Raw genomic sequence first — 15080 nt, 5'->3', positions numbered from 1 at the left:
TATAGGCTGCTACAGCTGACAAGGGGGTGAGTATAGGCTGCTACAGCTGACAAGGGGGTGAGTATAGGCTGCTACAGCTGAGATGGGATGGAAAGGGAATCAATCTTCTTTGCATCATTTTTGTTTTTTCCGGAATCTTATCACACCAGAGACATTAAAAAATATTATCTCTGATCACACTCATCCAAAATGATTTTTTGTATTGAATCTCTGACCAAGAATAGTTCAGCATGTTTAGATGCGTAAAAATTGAAAAAACAATATGTGTGACAATATTGAAGGTGTTTTTTTAGTAATCATTTTCCATTTAAAGTTTGGATTGTTCCTAATTTTTTACTTAATAAAGATATATGTTTGAAATTACTTTCTCCTTTACTCAATACATGATAGATTTTATTTTGCCATAGTATCTTATTTTATCATATTTCTCAATTGCATCAGTGTAGCAAAGTCAATGGCTTTACATTCATATTACATGTAAGCCATCATTAATCATTCCAACTTTTTTAATCATTCATCTCCAGCGGCAAAATGGCGACGTCCAGTGACAATTTCGAGTTTCTGTTTACAGTGGTTGCTAATGATAGCATCCCTGTTTCAAAATATCGATCGAAAGAAACTGGCATTTCTGTATTCATAGCCCAGGTTGAAGGACCTCTTGTCAATGGTTATTTCTGTTTGGGTAGGTAACAGGAAAACAAAATAGATTATTTTTTTTAACCAACGCTGTCCCAATTTCGATCAGCGTTTCCTGACTACTAGTGCACAATTGTGTATCGTGATGTAAGTGACACCCGGAAGTGTGTAGATGCAGTTTGCCGTCCGCACGTTATCTGGTTCCCTAATCCCCTCGTCTGCATCAACACTGCAATAAATCTTCTTGTCTTGATTTCCTTTTTCTAACAGCAAGTCTGTGAGATGCACGTCCCGATACAATACGTGTATGGAAAGCGTGATTCGAAAATTAGCAAAGGGGTTACACGTGCATTATGCCGGAACCCAATCCGCCATATTTGTTACTAATAAAGTGTTTTGTATCTACTTTGGTAATTAAACATTTCATTTAGTTACGAAAGCATTTAATTCAGGCCGTTGAGTTGGGGGCAATCCCACCAACCCCCCTGTTTTAGCGAGGCGACTAAAATGGCATCTGAAAAACATAGAAACCGTTACTAAGGAATAAGCTTGTTCACATCCCTTACAATGGCAGAAGGTGTTCGGTATACTGCATTCTTGCCAGGCGAGGGGCAGAGGATTACAAGTGCCATTGTCTGTGCCCTAATGCTCTGTTGTTTTAAGATGCATAACAAATAGGATTATACGGTTAATGTAGGAGGAAAGCCTAAAGTGATGCAGGTCTCAGACGATTATCACTTTGGTGAAACCCATGAGCATAGGTGTAATAAATGTGGCTAACCAGGATGGGATATTTTCAAACATAATAACAATTTTATTGTGAACAAGTATATATATTTGACATTTTATGAATGTGGAGAGATGTTTGAGGTTCTCTTTTTTGCATTTTGAAATTTCAACTTTTACGTTTTTGTAATTATAAATGCATAGCTTCAGTAAAAAGTTACATTCATGTACACAACAAGATCTTTTTAAGAAACTTTCATAACAGCTGGTAATTATATTTTTGTTTTTTCTATTCATTCTTTTAATTTTCTTTCTTATCACTACTTTTCTTTATAACCCGCCTTTTGGTGTTTGCAGTCAAAGGGAGGTAAATGTGTGAATAAGGTCATGAAAGTCATTGGTGGCTTTAACATGGAAAATTATTATTTTTTGTATTAGTTGAATGTTTTGTTCTTTTAAGACAATAACATGATTAAAAGGGCAAGATGTGATTCCCGCTCTTGTTCACAAGGAAAAAAAACATTCCAACATGAGACCTTTAATTCCATCCCCTGTGTGAAGATATCATTTATTTGAATATGTCATGTAACAGGAGCACTCGAAAAAGAGCTGTTGGCTAAACTGGATTCATTGGCATAGGACCTGTGAAGATCCAGGGTAAATAGATCTTCAGCAACACATGCTTGCCGTAAAAAGCGACTATGCTTGTCGCAAGAGGCCATTAACAGGATCGGGTGGTCAGGCTCGCGGACTTGGTTGATGCTTGTCATCGTATCCCAATTGCGAAGATTGTTCTCATGATGTCAATCACTTGATTATCTGGTCCAGGCCCGATTATTTACAGACATCCATCATATAGCTGGAATATTGCTGAGTGCAGCATGAAACAACAAACAAGCAAACAATCACCAGCAAAGTGTCCATTGTGACAGTGATTTTGATGTGAAGCTGTGAGTGAGTGAGTTGGGTTTAACGCCACTTTTTAACAGTATTCCAGTTATATCACGGCGTGTCAGCTTAATGTGGGAGGAAAGCCTGAAGTGATGCAGGTCTTAGACGTTTACCACTTCAGTGAAACCCACAAGCGCGGGTATGGTGCTGACAAACCTAGAAACATAATCGGGGCGAACCGGGATTCGAACCCACAATCATAGGTTTCTGGCGAGCCCAAGGGATGCAACTCTGCATAGCCAATCGCGGCGCCTTAGACGACTGGGCCACTCGTGCCCCCGTGAAGCTGTGAAGTAAACTGGACGAACATGGAAAATGATGAACCTATGAACACCTGGAATAAAAGGATTTGAAATTTTGATTAAAATGTATTGTGGTTGGCACACTTTCATTGCAAGGGGCACCCTGAACATCTTTATCAGTGCTGGTCTCACGTTGAAATAAAAGTCCATCCCTGCCAATTGTGGTAGAAATAAAAACTTACTTTGAAATATCAGTTTTAGATTATACACAAAATGAGACAAGTGAATGTGATGTTGCACTTTTGTTCTGAATTTCATAATTCTGTTGAAGATAAGTGGGGTATGGGTGGCCCAGTCGTCTAAGATGCCACAAATACAATTGTGGGTTTGATTCCTGGTTCACCAAGATTACAGCAATAGAAACTAATTGTATTAGTCCACTAGTCCTTATAATGATAACATATAGCCAAAGCCTTAATTATGGCAAATATCTACTTGTCCTTATGGTACCTTAACTATTGGGCAGTTTGGTAAGGACTATAGGACTAGTGCCAATTTCTTATGCTAGATTTTTTTTCAAGGTTTGTCAGCACCATACCCATGCTTGGGTTTCACCAAAGTGGTCTGAGACCTGCATCACTTTGGCCTTTTCCCACAGTAAGCGGACACGCCCTGATAAAACTGAAATGCTGTTCATAGCAGTGTGAAATCCAAGTCACTCACTCACTGTTGAAGATGATGATTGATGTGGTTTTCCTTGTTGACAGCAACTGAAGCCCACGATGATGATGGCCTCCCACACACCCTGGAGCACCACATCTTCATGGGCAGTGAGCAGTACCCATACAAGGTCAGACTAGACACTAGCTGCTGTAGCTTGTAGTGCCACCAGTGAAGCAGCATCCCTCTTCCAGGCCCCGTCCACAAAGTGATCTTAACGGTACAACTATCTAAAGTCTATGTAAAAGTATGGGAGTTATGCTTGTTGTAGCGCTAAGATCGCTTTGTGGAACTGGGACCAGGGGATAACTTTCATTTTGTCCATTTATTTGCTGTGTCCATAATGACATGCTGACATGTCGTTTTAACTGTTCGAAAATAGAGTATGAGAGGATAGGAAGACAGATGCCTTGATGCACACATGACCTGCCAGTCACTGATTGGGGTCACGCAGATTGGGGTTTTTCTCTGCAGTGGATGATTTTACGTAGCGCTTTAATTTACTTTTGCGGAGTTCGCGGTTGTTAGCACAACCATAGTGATTGAATTAATTAGTGTCAAGCGCTTCACTGAGTACTGGGGACCGCACTCGCTGCCTCGCGTACACGTTACGTCTGTGACTGATGATGGCTTTGCTCTATCTTGACAAGGTGCGTTTTCGTTGTGGATTTTTGCCACTGCACCTGGTGAAGGCTGCAGTTAAGTGTTAAACAGATAAACTGGCTGCACCATATACTTTTCTGGAAAATTAAAGCAAAACAACATGATCGGCAGTGTTCGATTACTCATCATACAATCTCATAAAAATCAGATCTTAGTTCTCTCTACCGCTAATCAATAATCTGAGGACAACCCATTATGGGTCAAGTCAGAACGACCAATAATCCGACCTATTACTTACCAGATCAGGAAAGTGACCATCAGAATGTGTTTTTCTAATCATGCGACCTCAGATAGGTTAACATAGGGTATTCCTAACAACAGTTCAAGCTGTACGACTGATTCCATCAGAATTATCATCTGCCTCTTGCTTCAAGGGGATAAACAATTGAACCGAAGAGACTTTGCAAGGACCGTGGGATGTACTGCCATACAACCTAGGCCACATATTTGACATTCCAGAATGTTCTTTTGTTCAGTTTTCAAATTTTAAATCTAGAACTTGTCAAAATATCTTTGAAGCATATCTGGAATGGAAGTCGCCTGTTTGAAACGAGTGCTGTATAGTTTGAGAAATTGCTTTCTGATTGGCTAATGTTGACTTCATGTTAGTAATCTCATTGGTCGGTCAAAGTTTGCTAAAGTTCGTTCTGACATGGAGTGGGGTGTCCTCAGATCTTTGTTTAGAGGTAGCGAGAACTAAAATATGATTTGAGACATACCGTACAATTTATTTTTTAATATTACACTCAAGTGTCTGTGTCTAGGGACAAGTACATTTACACTTCAATGTTACTGTAATACATGATCATCATCACCTCATCAATACCATGTAAAAACTGCGTTTTCATTTCACGGGCCCGCCGCCCCTACTATCAGCTTGGAAATAAATAAATTAAACATACAAATATTTATTTTTATTATGTCTCTCACTAGTAATATAGACCCTCTTATGATATATAAAATGTTATATATTAATTCCATGTCTACATCACTATCAGAAATTCAAGAAGCCAGCTTCAGTTTTAACTCCACAGCAGAATGACTTTCATATAAATAACTAAATAATTGACATAGCGATTTATTTATTTATTTATTTCAACCGACCTTGAGTGGAAAAGCTGGACTAAATCTGTGCAACATAAAATTAAAAAAGTGTGGCCTAATGAATTATTCCTGTAAGTTCTGTGACTGTGCATTTCAGGGAGTCCTGGATCTCCTCGCCAACAGATGCCTGGCATCAGGGACCAATGCCTGGACAGACACTGACCACACATGTTACACGATGACCAATGCCGGGTCAGAGGGATTCCTCAAACTGCTGCCTGTCTATATAGACCATATCCTTTATCCAACACTCAAGGTGGGGAACAGGGTTATTTAGTAACCATCACTGATTCCTCAAACTGCTGCCTGTCTATATAGACCATATCCTTTATCCAACACTCAAGGTGGGGAACAGGGCCATTTAGTAACCATCACTGGTTCCTCAAACTGCTGCCTATCTATAAAGACCATATCCTTTATCCAACACTCAAGGTGGGGAACAGGGTTATTTAGTAACCATCACTGATTCCTCAAACTGCTGCCTGTCTATATAGACCATATCCTTTATCCAACACTCAAGGTGGGAAACAGGGCCATTTAGTAACCATCACTGATTCCTCAAACTGCTGCCTATCTATAAAGACCATATCCTTTATCCAACACTCAAGGTGGGAAAGAGGGCCGTTTAGTAACCATCACTGATTCCTCAAACTGCTGCCTGTCTATATAGACCATATCCTTTATCCAACACTCAAGGTGGGAAACAGGGCCATTTAGTAACCATCACTGATTCCTCAAACTGCTGCCTGTCTATATAGACCATATCCTTTATCCAACACTCAAGGTGGGAAACAGGGCCATTTAGTAACCATCACTGATTCCTCAAACTGCTGCCTGTCTATATAGACCATATCCTTTATCCAACACTCAAGGTGGGAAAGAGGGCCGTTTAGTAACCATCACTGATTCCTCAAACTGCTGCCTATCTATATAGACCATATCCTTTATCCAACACTCAAGGTGGGAAACAGGGCCATTTAGTAACCATCACTGATTCCTCAAACTGCAGCCTGTCTATATAGACCATATCCTTTATCCAACACTCAAGGTGGGAAAGAGGGCCGTTTAGTAACCATCACTGATTCCTCAAACTGCTGCCTATCTATATAGACGAGTCTATTGTCACTGATTACTGAATGAGTCTATTGTCACTGATTACTGAACGAGTCTATTGTCACTGATTACTGAATGAGTCTCTTGTCACTGATTACTGAATGAGTCTATTGTCACTGATTACTGAACGAGTCTATTGTCACTGATTACTGAACGAGTCTATTGTCACTGATTACTGAACCAGCTTTCTCTGATGACTAAACTGGCTCTCTCTGATTACTGAACTGGCTCTCTCTTATTACTGAACCAGCTCTCACTGATTACTGAACCAGCTCTCTCTGATTACTGAACCAGCTCTCACTGCCTGTGTTCCAGGAATCTGGGTACATCACGGAAGTGCACCACATCAATGAGGAAGGTGAGGATGCGGGCGTGGTGTACTGTGAGATGCAGGCGCGGGAGAACACAGGGGAGAGTCTCACCCACCTGGCTATGCTGAGGGGCATGTACCCCGGACACTGTGGCTACAAGTCGGAGACTGGCGGCATGCTTCTCAACCTCAGAGAGAGCACATCCTATCCCAGGGTACGCATGTTAGGAGTTTTATTGTCCATGAAGCTGTCATATGTTACATATGTTCACAGAGGTAGATTTAACAAGTTTGTATGTAGCCAGCAGGGCTTGCTCCTTTCAAAAGTTACTGGCCCCAAACTAAATGTTGGAGGCCACGACTGAGTTACCCAGGGGCTTCAAATATTTTAGAACTCCTAACCCCTAAAGCATCATTTCCTGCACTCTGGATCTTGGCTTCCATATGTGGTGATTTTATGAGCAAATAAGGATGTTGTTTGACAGGACATTACAAAATGGCCGCCGGTTGTGTCATTCTATCAAGATGATCTTTGAGTTATCCATTCACATGACCTTATAACCCCTAAATATTTTCTCATGGAAATTACATGATTCACGAGCAGTGTCCCATTAAAAAATTTAATCATACACAGAGCAGGGGTGAAGTTTATGTTTCAGCAAGCCTTTTGTAGTATCAACTGGCCATGGACTAACGGTCCAGCAGTTAAATCGACCCCTGTGTTCATTAGAAGCACCCTGTAAATGTGTATTCTCTATTAAAGATGCCAAAATGTTCTGGCGCTCATCATGCTATTGGCATGATTGGCTGTTGAAAAGTATCTGCAGAAGGAAACATACATATATATTTTTCTGGATGTAACATCCAGGGGGTACCTGAAAACAATATGTTGAAGCCTTATAACCATGGTAACCATTTTCTGTTGTTGTCAGGTGTGCAGCTACCACAAGGAATTCTATCGCCCCGAGAATCTGTGTCTGATAATCACAGGCCAGGTCACGCCAGACAAGATCTTTGCTGCCCTCCAACCTGTGGAGGACAGGATCATAGCAAAGGTAGATTGACAGCGTTCAGATTGTAACATTACTGATGTGTTTTGTATTATTTAAAAACATCTTGTCAGGTCCTGTCAGTGTGTTTAACAAGCACAGTTGTCTACCCTTCATTGGACTCTGTATAAATCAGTAGGGATGGGTATGGGAGGTTTGAAGTGTATCACAACATTTTGCAATCCACAAGGCCGTATTGCCATACGTATCTCGATATATTGTATAATTCTAAATATTGAATTCAGAAAAATCTGAAACATCAATGTATGGAGGAAAGTTCACAAATAGAACAAAAAAGGATGCTGGTACAACAAAATGTTTACTCATTTAATAAACATGCAGCCATCTTGGGGCCCTGGATGCACGCGACGGGGCAGCGAAGGTATTTGGCCAGTGTATAACATTAAACACATGATAGAAGTCGCTATTTGAAATCACCCGATATACTCAGCATGAATTTTTTTTATTGTAATACCTTACGAGGAAAGAATGAACCTGAATTTACTGATATACCGGTAATACCACGCACCCTTAGTATTCAGTGTTAAGGTTAGTATTGTTACTTCCAAAGGAAAATGTTTTTGGTACTGACGTCTATTGCTGAATGTTTTTTTCTTCCGATGTTAACAGTTCATATTACCATCGATGATAGAATGGTCCACTGTAATGACATCAGTTATTTGAAGACATGAGTATTTTAGCAATTCTCAAGGCTGATCAGTGAGTTGAAGTGATATGAGATCATATTGCTTCATTGTTGAGATGGGGCTGTCAGGTAGCCTAGTGGTTAAAGCGTTCGCTCGTCACGCGGAAGACCCAGGCTCGATTCCCGACATGGGTACAATGTCCCGCTGTGATATTGTTGGAACATTGCTAAGAACAGCGTTAAACCATACTCACTCACTCACTCATTGTTGAGAACAACACAATATGACTTTATCCTTGGCTGCCTTCAGTGGCGTTTCTATGTAAGGTTGACATTTCAAACTTTTTTCTTCATTTTTCTTTCTTAAAACAACATTTGTTGTATATACATGATATAGAATAAACTATTCAAACTGTGGTATTACTGATTGTCTGTCTGAAATGCTGGAAATCCCCTGAGGTTTACACCAGCCATATGATTGGACAGATGATTCAATCTGGGTTGGTTTAAGTTGGTGACATTGGTGATGGTGTAAGGTTGTTTCCCATGTTTCCCTCACTGGTACATTATCATGATTATAACTCAATGTCAAGAATAGTTGATTGTGAGATCAAACACTGAGTACAGCTGGGATTGGGCACAGCTGGGGTTGGGCACAGCTGGGGTTGGGCACAGCTGGGGTTGGGCACAGCTGGGATTGGGCACAGCTGTGGTTGGGCACAGCTGTGGTTGGGTACTGCTCGGGTTGGGTACAGCTGGGGTTGGGTACTGCTGGGGTTGGGTACTGCTGGGATTGGGCACAGCTGGGGTTGGGTACTGCTGGGGTTGGGTACGGCTGGGGTTGGGTACGGCTGGGGTTGGGTACGGCTGGGGTTGGGCACAGCTGGGGTTGGGTATAGCTGGGGTTGGGTACGGCTGGGGTTGGGTACGGCTGGGGTTGGGCACAGCTGGGGTTGGGTACGGCTGGGGTTGGGCACAGCTGGGGTTGGGTATAGCTGGGGTTGGGTACTGCTGGGGTTGGGTACTGCTGGGGTTGGGTATAGCTGGGATTGAGTACACTTGGCATTGCGTACAGCTGGGATTGGACAACTAGGGTTGGATGCAGCTGGGATTGAGTAGAGCTGGGACTGGGTACAGCTGGGAGTGAGTACAGCTGGGATTGAGTACAGCTAGCTAAAGCTGACAATGTTAGGGTTAATGTTTGTTCTGTTATTGCAGGGATCTAGGCCAGCTTTCACCAGACCATGGCAGAGTGAAGTCCCAAGTCTAGATTCAACTGTACACCAAAATATACCCTATCCCTCTGATGAAGAAAAACACGGAATGGTGAGAGTGGCATGGCGAGGACCCAAGGCCAAGGTAAGAGGAAGTCATGGCAACTCACGAGATCCACACATAAAGACATGGGGACAACTGGGGAAGACTGGTTCACTCAGCTCAATGTGGGAGGAAATTGCAGAGTGATGTTTATCGTAGACATTTACTTTTTTTATGAAACTCAGGGCTCCTGCAGGACTAAGAGTAATGGACCTGCAACCAATCCAACATATTTCCAAGCTGGTTTAGAATGGCCATGAGTCCCAATACATGGGTTTGTGTGGTGATGAGATCGGTAGACATGTCAGAGGTGAGGTGAAATGGGGTTTAACATCGCATCAAAGATTATTGCACTTATATATGCACATGTCTGTGTGTGTGTATGTGGCTGCATGCACTATTCTAGTCCAGACTAATGCCAATTTTATAGTGCTAGCCCAATGAGAATCCATGCCGCAGTTTAACATGAATATCCCACTCAGACACTACAGTGTACTGACTCCGAGCTGATGGGTCCTTGTTTTAGTACCTTAATGTCGAGCACCAGACAGGGTAACAACAAGTACCATTTTTTAACATCTTCTGGAATGAGGCGGCCAGGGATCGAACCCCGGACCTTCCGCTCTCGGGCAGATGCTCGACCACTAGACCACGGAGGCGGTCCAGACAAGTCAGAGATAGAGTATGAGTTACATCTGTCAAATAGTTGAGTTTACACAGTGAGACCGAAGATCAAGGAGTGTACATGAACATTCAACTTTCAACAAATATTATCACAACCAGTTGATCCCCCTGTAAGTACAGCGTTAGAAATTGGCACTCGTCCTATAGTCCTTGCCAAACTGCCCAATAGTTAAGGTATCCTGAGGACTAGTACAGTAGAAATTTCCCTTTTTCAAGGGTTTTGCTATATGTTATCATCATAAGGACTAGTGGACTAAAACTGTTAGTTTCTATTGCTGAAGTATAACCTAGGGACAATGTTAGACCTCATTTACAGACATTCCTGGTCTGGTACTCAAAGAGACTCAAGGTCAAGGAGCGTCAACAAACGTTCAGCTCGTAAAATCTTGTACACCCTGCTTCAGAGAATGCAACAATGATATCATTACCAGTTCACAACTTCCAAAGAATTATGTTGGATAAAGTATTTTTGTGTGACAATAGGATCTGTCTTTGACTGCTATGGAACTTTCAGTATGGTAACTGGAACCCAGCAAGTTCTCACCGGGAGTTTACCTATCTCTTAGCACAAAGCTCATAGTTGAAGGCAGTTTGATCACATGCTGTCCAGTAAGACACTGTTGAAAGTCGATGCTGTCTGTCTTCAGGAGCAGTACAAGATGATGAGTATCGGTGTCCTGCTCAACTACCTGTGTGATTCGGCCATTTCTCCGCTACAGCGGGAGTTTGTAGAGATCCCAGACCCTTACTGCAGCAAGGTAAGGGATCTGTAGCCTTGGATTTACTGAAACAGACATTAGTGAATTGTTGTACAGCAATTATTGATTTTAAAGAAATATGTCTATAATTTTTGAGGCACAGTATGGAAATATATCGCTGTGGGGATTCTGAGTAAGAATAGGCGCCCAGCATGCAGATCATTAGAGTGAGTGAGTGAGTTGGGTTTAACGCCGCTTTTAACAGTATTCCAGTTATATCATGGCGTGTCAGCTTAATGTGGGAGGAAAGCCCGAAATGATGCAGGTCTCAGATGTTTACCACTTCGGTGAAATCCACGAGCACGGGTATGGTGCTGACAAACCTAGAAGCATAATCGGGCGAACCCAGGATTCGAACCCACAATCATAGGTTTCTGTTGTGCCCAAGGGATGCAACTCTGCACAGCGAATCACAGCGCCTTAGACGACTGGGCCACCCATGCCCCGTGTATCATAAGAGGTACCTTAATGTATCAGGTGGTCAGGCTCAGTGATTTCATAGATAACCTATCTTTGTTTCCCAATATTAATCACTAGATTGTCTGGTCCAGACTTGGTTTTTTACTGGCCGCTGTAATATGACTGAATTTAGTGTTAAACAACAAACAAATAAACCTAAAATCCAATCAGTGTGATTTAAGACAAAACAGACAGCTTATATTGTTTTTCTCATGCTATTTTATATTTGATTTTAAGTTTATATGCAAGTCACATTACAGACCCTTACACAGTTGAAATTACAGTAATTGTACATGGAACGTGTAGTATAATAACATTTTATACAGGCAAATGTTGTTTGAGGTAAATTGTACTGGTCCCTTATAGCAATATCCTTAAGGCAACTCAAAAAGGGATCGGATGTCCACAATGGCAACTAATGAGGGATAGTTCCTGAACTGAAGAACCCTCAGTTTAATACTGTGGCCTGGCTGACTTAGTGTGTCATCATACCCAGGCTGCATGGTTCAATGCTCATTCTATCAACCACTGGGTAGCCTGCTGAAGATCACATCATACATATAACTGGCATATTGATGTCTTTTGTTTCAATTTCCTTTTGTTCTAGTACTATCACAGGTACTATCACTATTAAAACTGTAAAGCACAGTTAGAAAAAGGTCCTGGTTTCTAAGTGTCCAAGAGTGTCCTCTAAAGTGGAGCTTTACATAGAGGTTAGTGGACACTGTTGCCTCAGGGAGATGGAGTCTGTCATGTCTGTGCCACATTGTTGCAGATATCAGACTCCATGATAGAAAACCGAGAGAGCTGCATCTACCTCATGTTCCAAAACGTGCCTGTCGACAAACTGAAACAGATTGATGGAAAGTAAGTTCAAAACATGGGCCTGTCCATTAGGGCACGCTATAAAGATCGATAATCGAAATTATTGTCGATAATCAATATGAGAATTGTGTTATCAATAATATCTTACATAAACTATGTAATGAAATAAAGTTTTTAAGTTAACGAAGCAGACTTGTTTTTGTCGCTGCTGAAGACGGAAAGCAACTGAATTTGTTATGCCTTAAATGTCCACAAAGTAATCCATGCATAAATGTGTCACCACTCACCAGTGACGTGAAATGTGATGTTTTGTCTCAGAGCTTTTTGTATATGTGCTGAAAGTTATTTATTTATCGATAGTTGATCAATATTTAGTTAACGATTATTGATCTCTAAGATCTATGTAGATAGCCAGCGCTACTGTCCATTAAAAGAACAAACTTGTCAGGAAATTCAGTATCTTTTTCTGAACAAAATATGAGTTCACTGCTGTTTCCTGATTGAAAAATGGTGTTGTGGTGCTCCATCTCAAATACAACTGGGAACATCTTGCAGCATAATGACTCCCCTCTTTTGCATCTAATTGTCAAGCAAAACAGTCTTTGTGTTTGGTTTCATATGTCAATGCTCGCTCTTAAGGGGCCACAATTTTTTATGAAGATATATGCAGAACTCACATTCAAATGAGAATTTTGTTCTAAGTTGGTGATATTAGACCTGGGTGTCGTTGTACAAAGTGATATTTGCGCTAAGGTGATCGTAACTCCCATGCCTTAACATAGACTTGCGACAGTTGTAGCACTAAGATTGTTTTGTACAACGGCACTCTGGAGATGGTGGTGTCGCTTCTAAAACTAAACTATGGTGGCGAACAGGTCCAGGGTGTTTATCATGTTAGAATGAGGTATAATACAGTGGATGACGGAGGCTGGTGATGTGTGAAGTAACTTGTTACGTGCCCAGGTTGCAGGATGTGCTGAAGAAGCTGGGATCAGGGGAGGAGAAGATTGACATGAAGAGGTTGCAGAGTCTCATTCACCGGAGTGTGTTGGAGTCTCTCAATAACGTGAGTACCAGATGCACTGGCAGACCCTGAGGTCAGCTATGGCTTCTAATTAGTGTGGGGCGGTTGGGTAGCCTAGTGGTTAAAGCGTTCGCTCTTCACGCCGATGACCCGGGTTCGATTCCCGACATGGGTACAATGTGTGAAGCCCATTTCTGGTGGCCCCCCCCGTGATATTGCTGGAATATTGCTAAAAGTGGCGTAAAACCATACTCACTCTCTCACTCACTCTAATTAGTGTAGTGCATGAACCAGAGATCCGTCCACAAACCCACCCCACCCTTTATTCATAATCCTAGGTCCGCCTACTCCTTCATTAGTAAAGTACAGATTCCAGTACTTTTAGGTTGAGTCCCATCCAGGATTCAAACCCATACTGCCAGAGTGAGGCACCTAATCACTAGCACACAAAGTCAGCGATCTAACCCACTCAGCCGCCAAGGCTTCCACAAAAGTGAAAGTCTGACAACTGGTAGTCTAGATCACCTACTTTGTGTACCCCTCTGATAAGTGTAACTTGGCACTGCTCCCACTGTTCACTTTAGTCTTTCATCAAAATGGTTATCACAAGAGTGTGTTTGTGGATGGTAAATATCCTGTAGTAGCAATAAACACAGTGTATTTGTGTCTATTACTTTTACAGGATATTTACCATCCCAAACTGACAAATGTCATGTTTATATTGTATCAGAGAATTGTCAGTTGACCTTCATTATCAGTCCCATTGATCTAAACCAAGAAGGCCTTCTTGATTGAACTGTGATCTATTATTCCAGTAAATTTGTCAAGATCACTGCTCAATTCTGACTCGATCAACGATAGAGATGGGTGACACCATGTTTGTTTGTAAACACTGACAGTTGTACCTAGTGTACCATTCATATTTGTTTGTCTGTAAATGATCCTAGCGAATACTGTTCAGAGCTTGATTTAGCTATATATAACTGCATTTGTGCAGCATATTTGTCTTCATGCAACAAGCAGGGTGTGAACTTAACACTAGCCTACTAGCCCAGGGCTAGTTACATCAAACTTCCAAATTTCCCCATTGTTTTAACATCCCAAGGGCATGTTATCTTGGCCCAGGCTAGTAAAGCTTGTGAGTTTACTTCTAACCCTGTCAAGTGCATGTCAAATTTGTGCCTGACTAACCCTTACTTGTCCACACAAAATCAAACACACTCCATACCTCTAGATTTTATGTACCATACTACATCACTAATCCCTGTGTTACGTGTAATTTGTCATGCTTTCTTAGGCTTGACATCATCAAACTGTGGGTACTTCAAGACTGTGTCCTGTAGCAATGCGTCATGAATTTTTGTGACACTGGCAGCAGACTGGGCTGTTACAACTTTGATAAATGTGTGGGTGCAATTTTGTCTGGTGCAACTAGGTTTTCTTGTGAACATGCATGTGGTGCAAGTTATATGAAGTTCCTTAAATGCTGTTTTTAACCATTGGCTTTATCCTGTCTAGAAGCCTATAGAGTGATATAGAGTGATATTGTACATGGAGATTAGAAGCCAAGTGTGTACCCTTGCAATCTCACTTGTACGAGATAACTTTGTTTAATGCAGATGTATCTTCCTGAACTTTTAGATTTATTTTGCCACCAACCTATGTTTTTGAAAAATGTTGGAAAGTGTATTTTTTCAAAACCATACAAGACTTCCATATTGATAGAACCCAACCTAGAGGCAACTTATGGATTCGGATGGTCAGGCTCGCTGACTTGGTTAATGCATGTCATCCCAATTGCACAAATTGATGTTCATGATATCAATCACTGGATTGTCTGGTCCAGACTCGAT

General features: G+C 41.5%; 1 protein-coding gene across 4 annotated transcripts in view; it reads left to right on the top strand.

Annotated features, from left to right (window-relative positions):
- The first annotated feature begins 517 nt into the window (after positions 1–517).
- LOC124151949 (uncharacterized protein C05D11.1-like) overlaps positions 518–15080 on the top strand; it is a 32613-nt gene continuing 18050 nt past the window's right edge. For 2 of the 4 annotated variants that reach the window (XM_048389044.1, XM_048389045.1), the window contains exons 1-9: positions 518–682; positions 3323–3405; positions 5140–5298; positions 6471–6680; positions 7398–7520; positions 9379–9519; positions 10809–10919; positions 12154–12245; positions 13167–13269. In XM_048389044.1, the coding sequence (XP_048245001.1) occupies positions 532–682; positions 3323–3405; positions 5140–5298; positions 6471–6680; positions 7398–7520; positions 9379–9519; positions 10809–10919; positions 12154–12245; positions 13167–13269 (1173 nt within the window). In that variant the 5' untranslated portion in view covers positions 518–531. Of the gene's footprint in view, positions 683–3322; positions 3406–5139; positions 5299–5672; positions 5915–6015; positions 6091–6470; positions 6681–7397; positions 7521–9378; positions 9520–10808; positions 10920–12153; positions 12246–13166; positions 13270–15080 lie in introns of those variants that run through there. The other 2 variants (XM_048389047.1, XM_048389046.1) reach the window with 2 other exon arrangements.

This window comes from Haliotis rufescens, unplaced genomic scaffold (genome assembly GCF_023055435.1).
Source record: "Haliotis rufescens isolate VD_foot unplaced genomic scaffold, xgHalRufe1.0.p SCAF_8, whole genome shotgun sequence".
Classification (NCBI taxonomy): Eukaryota; Metazoa; Mollusca; class Gastropoda; order Lepetellida; family Haliotidae; genus Haliotis; species Haliotis rufescens.
The sequence above is the reverse complement of the archived record's forward strand: the minus strand, read 5'-3'. Positions and strand labels throughout refer to the sequence as shown.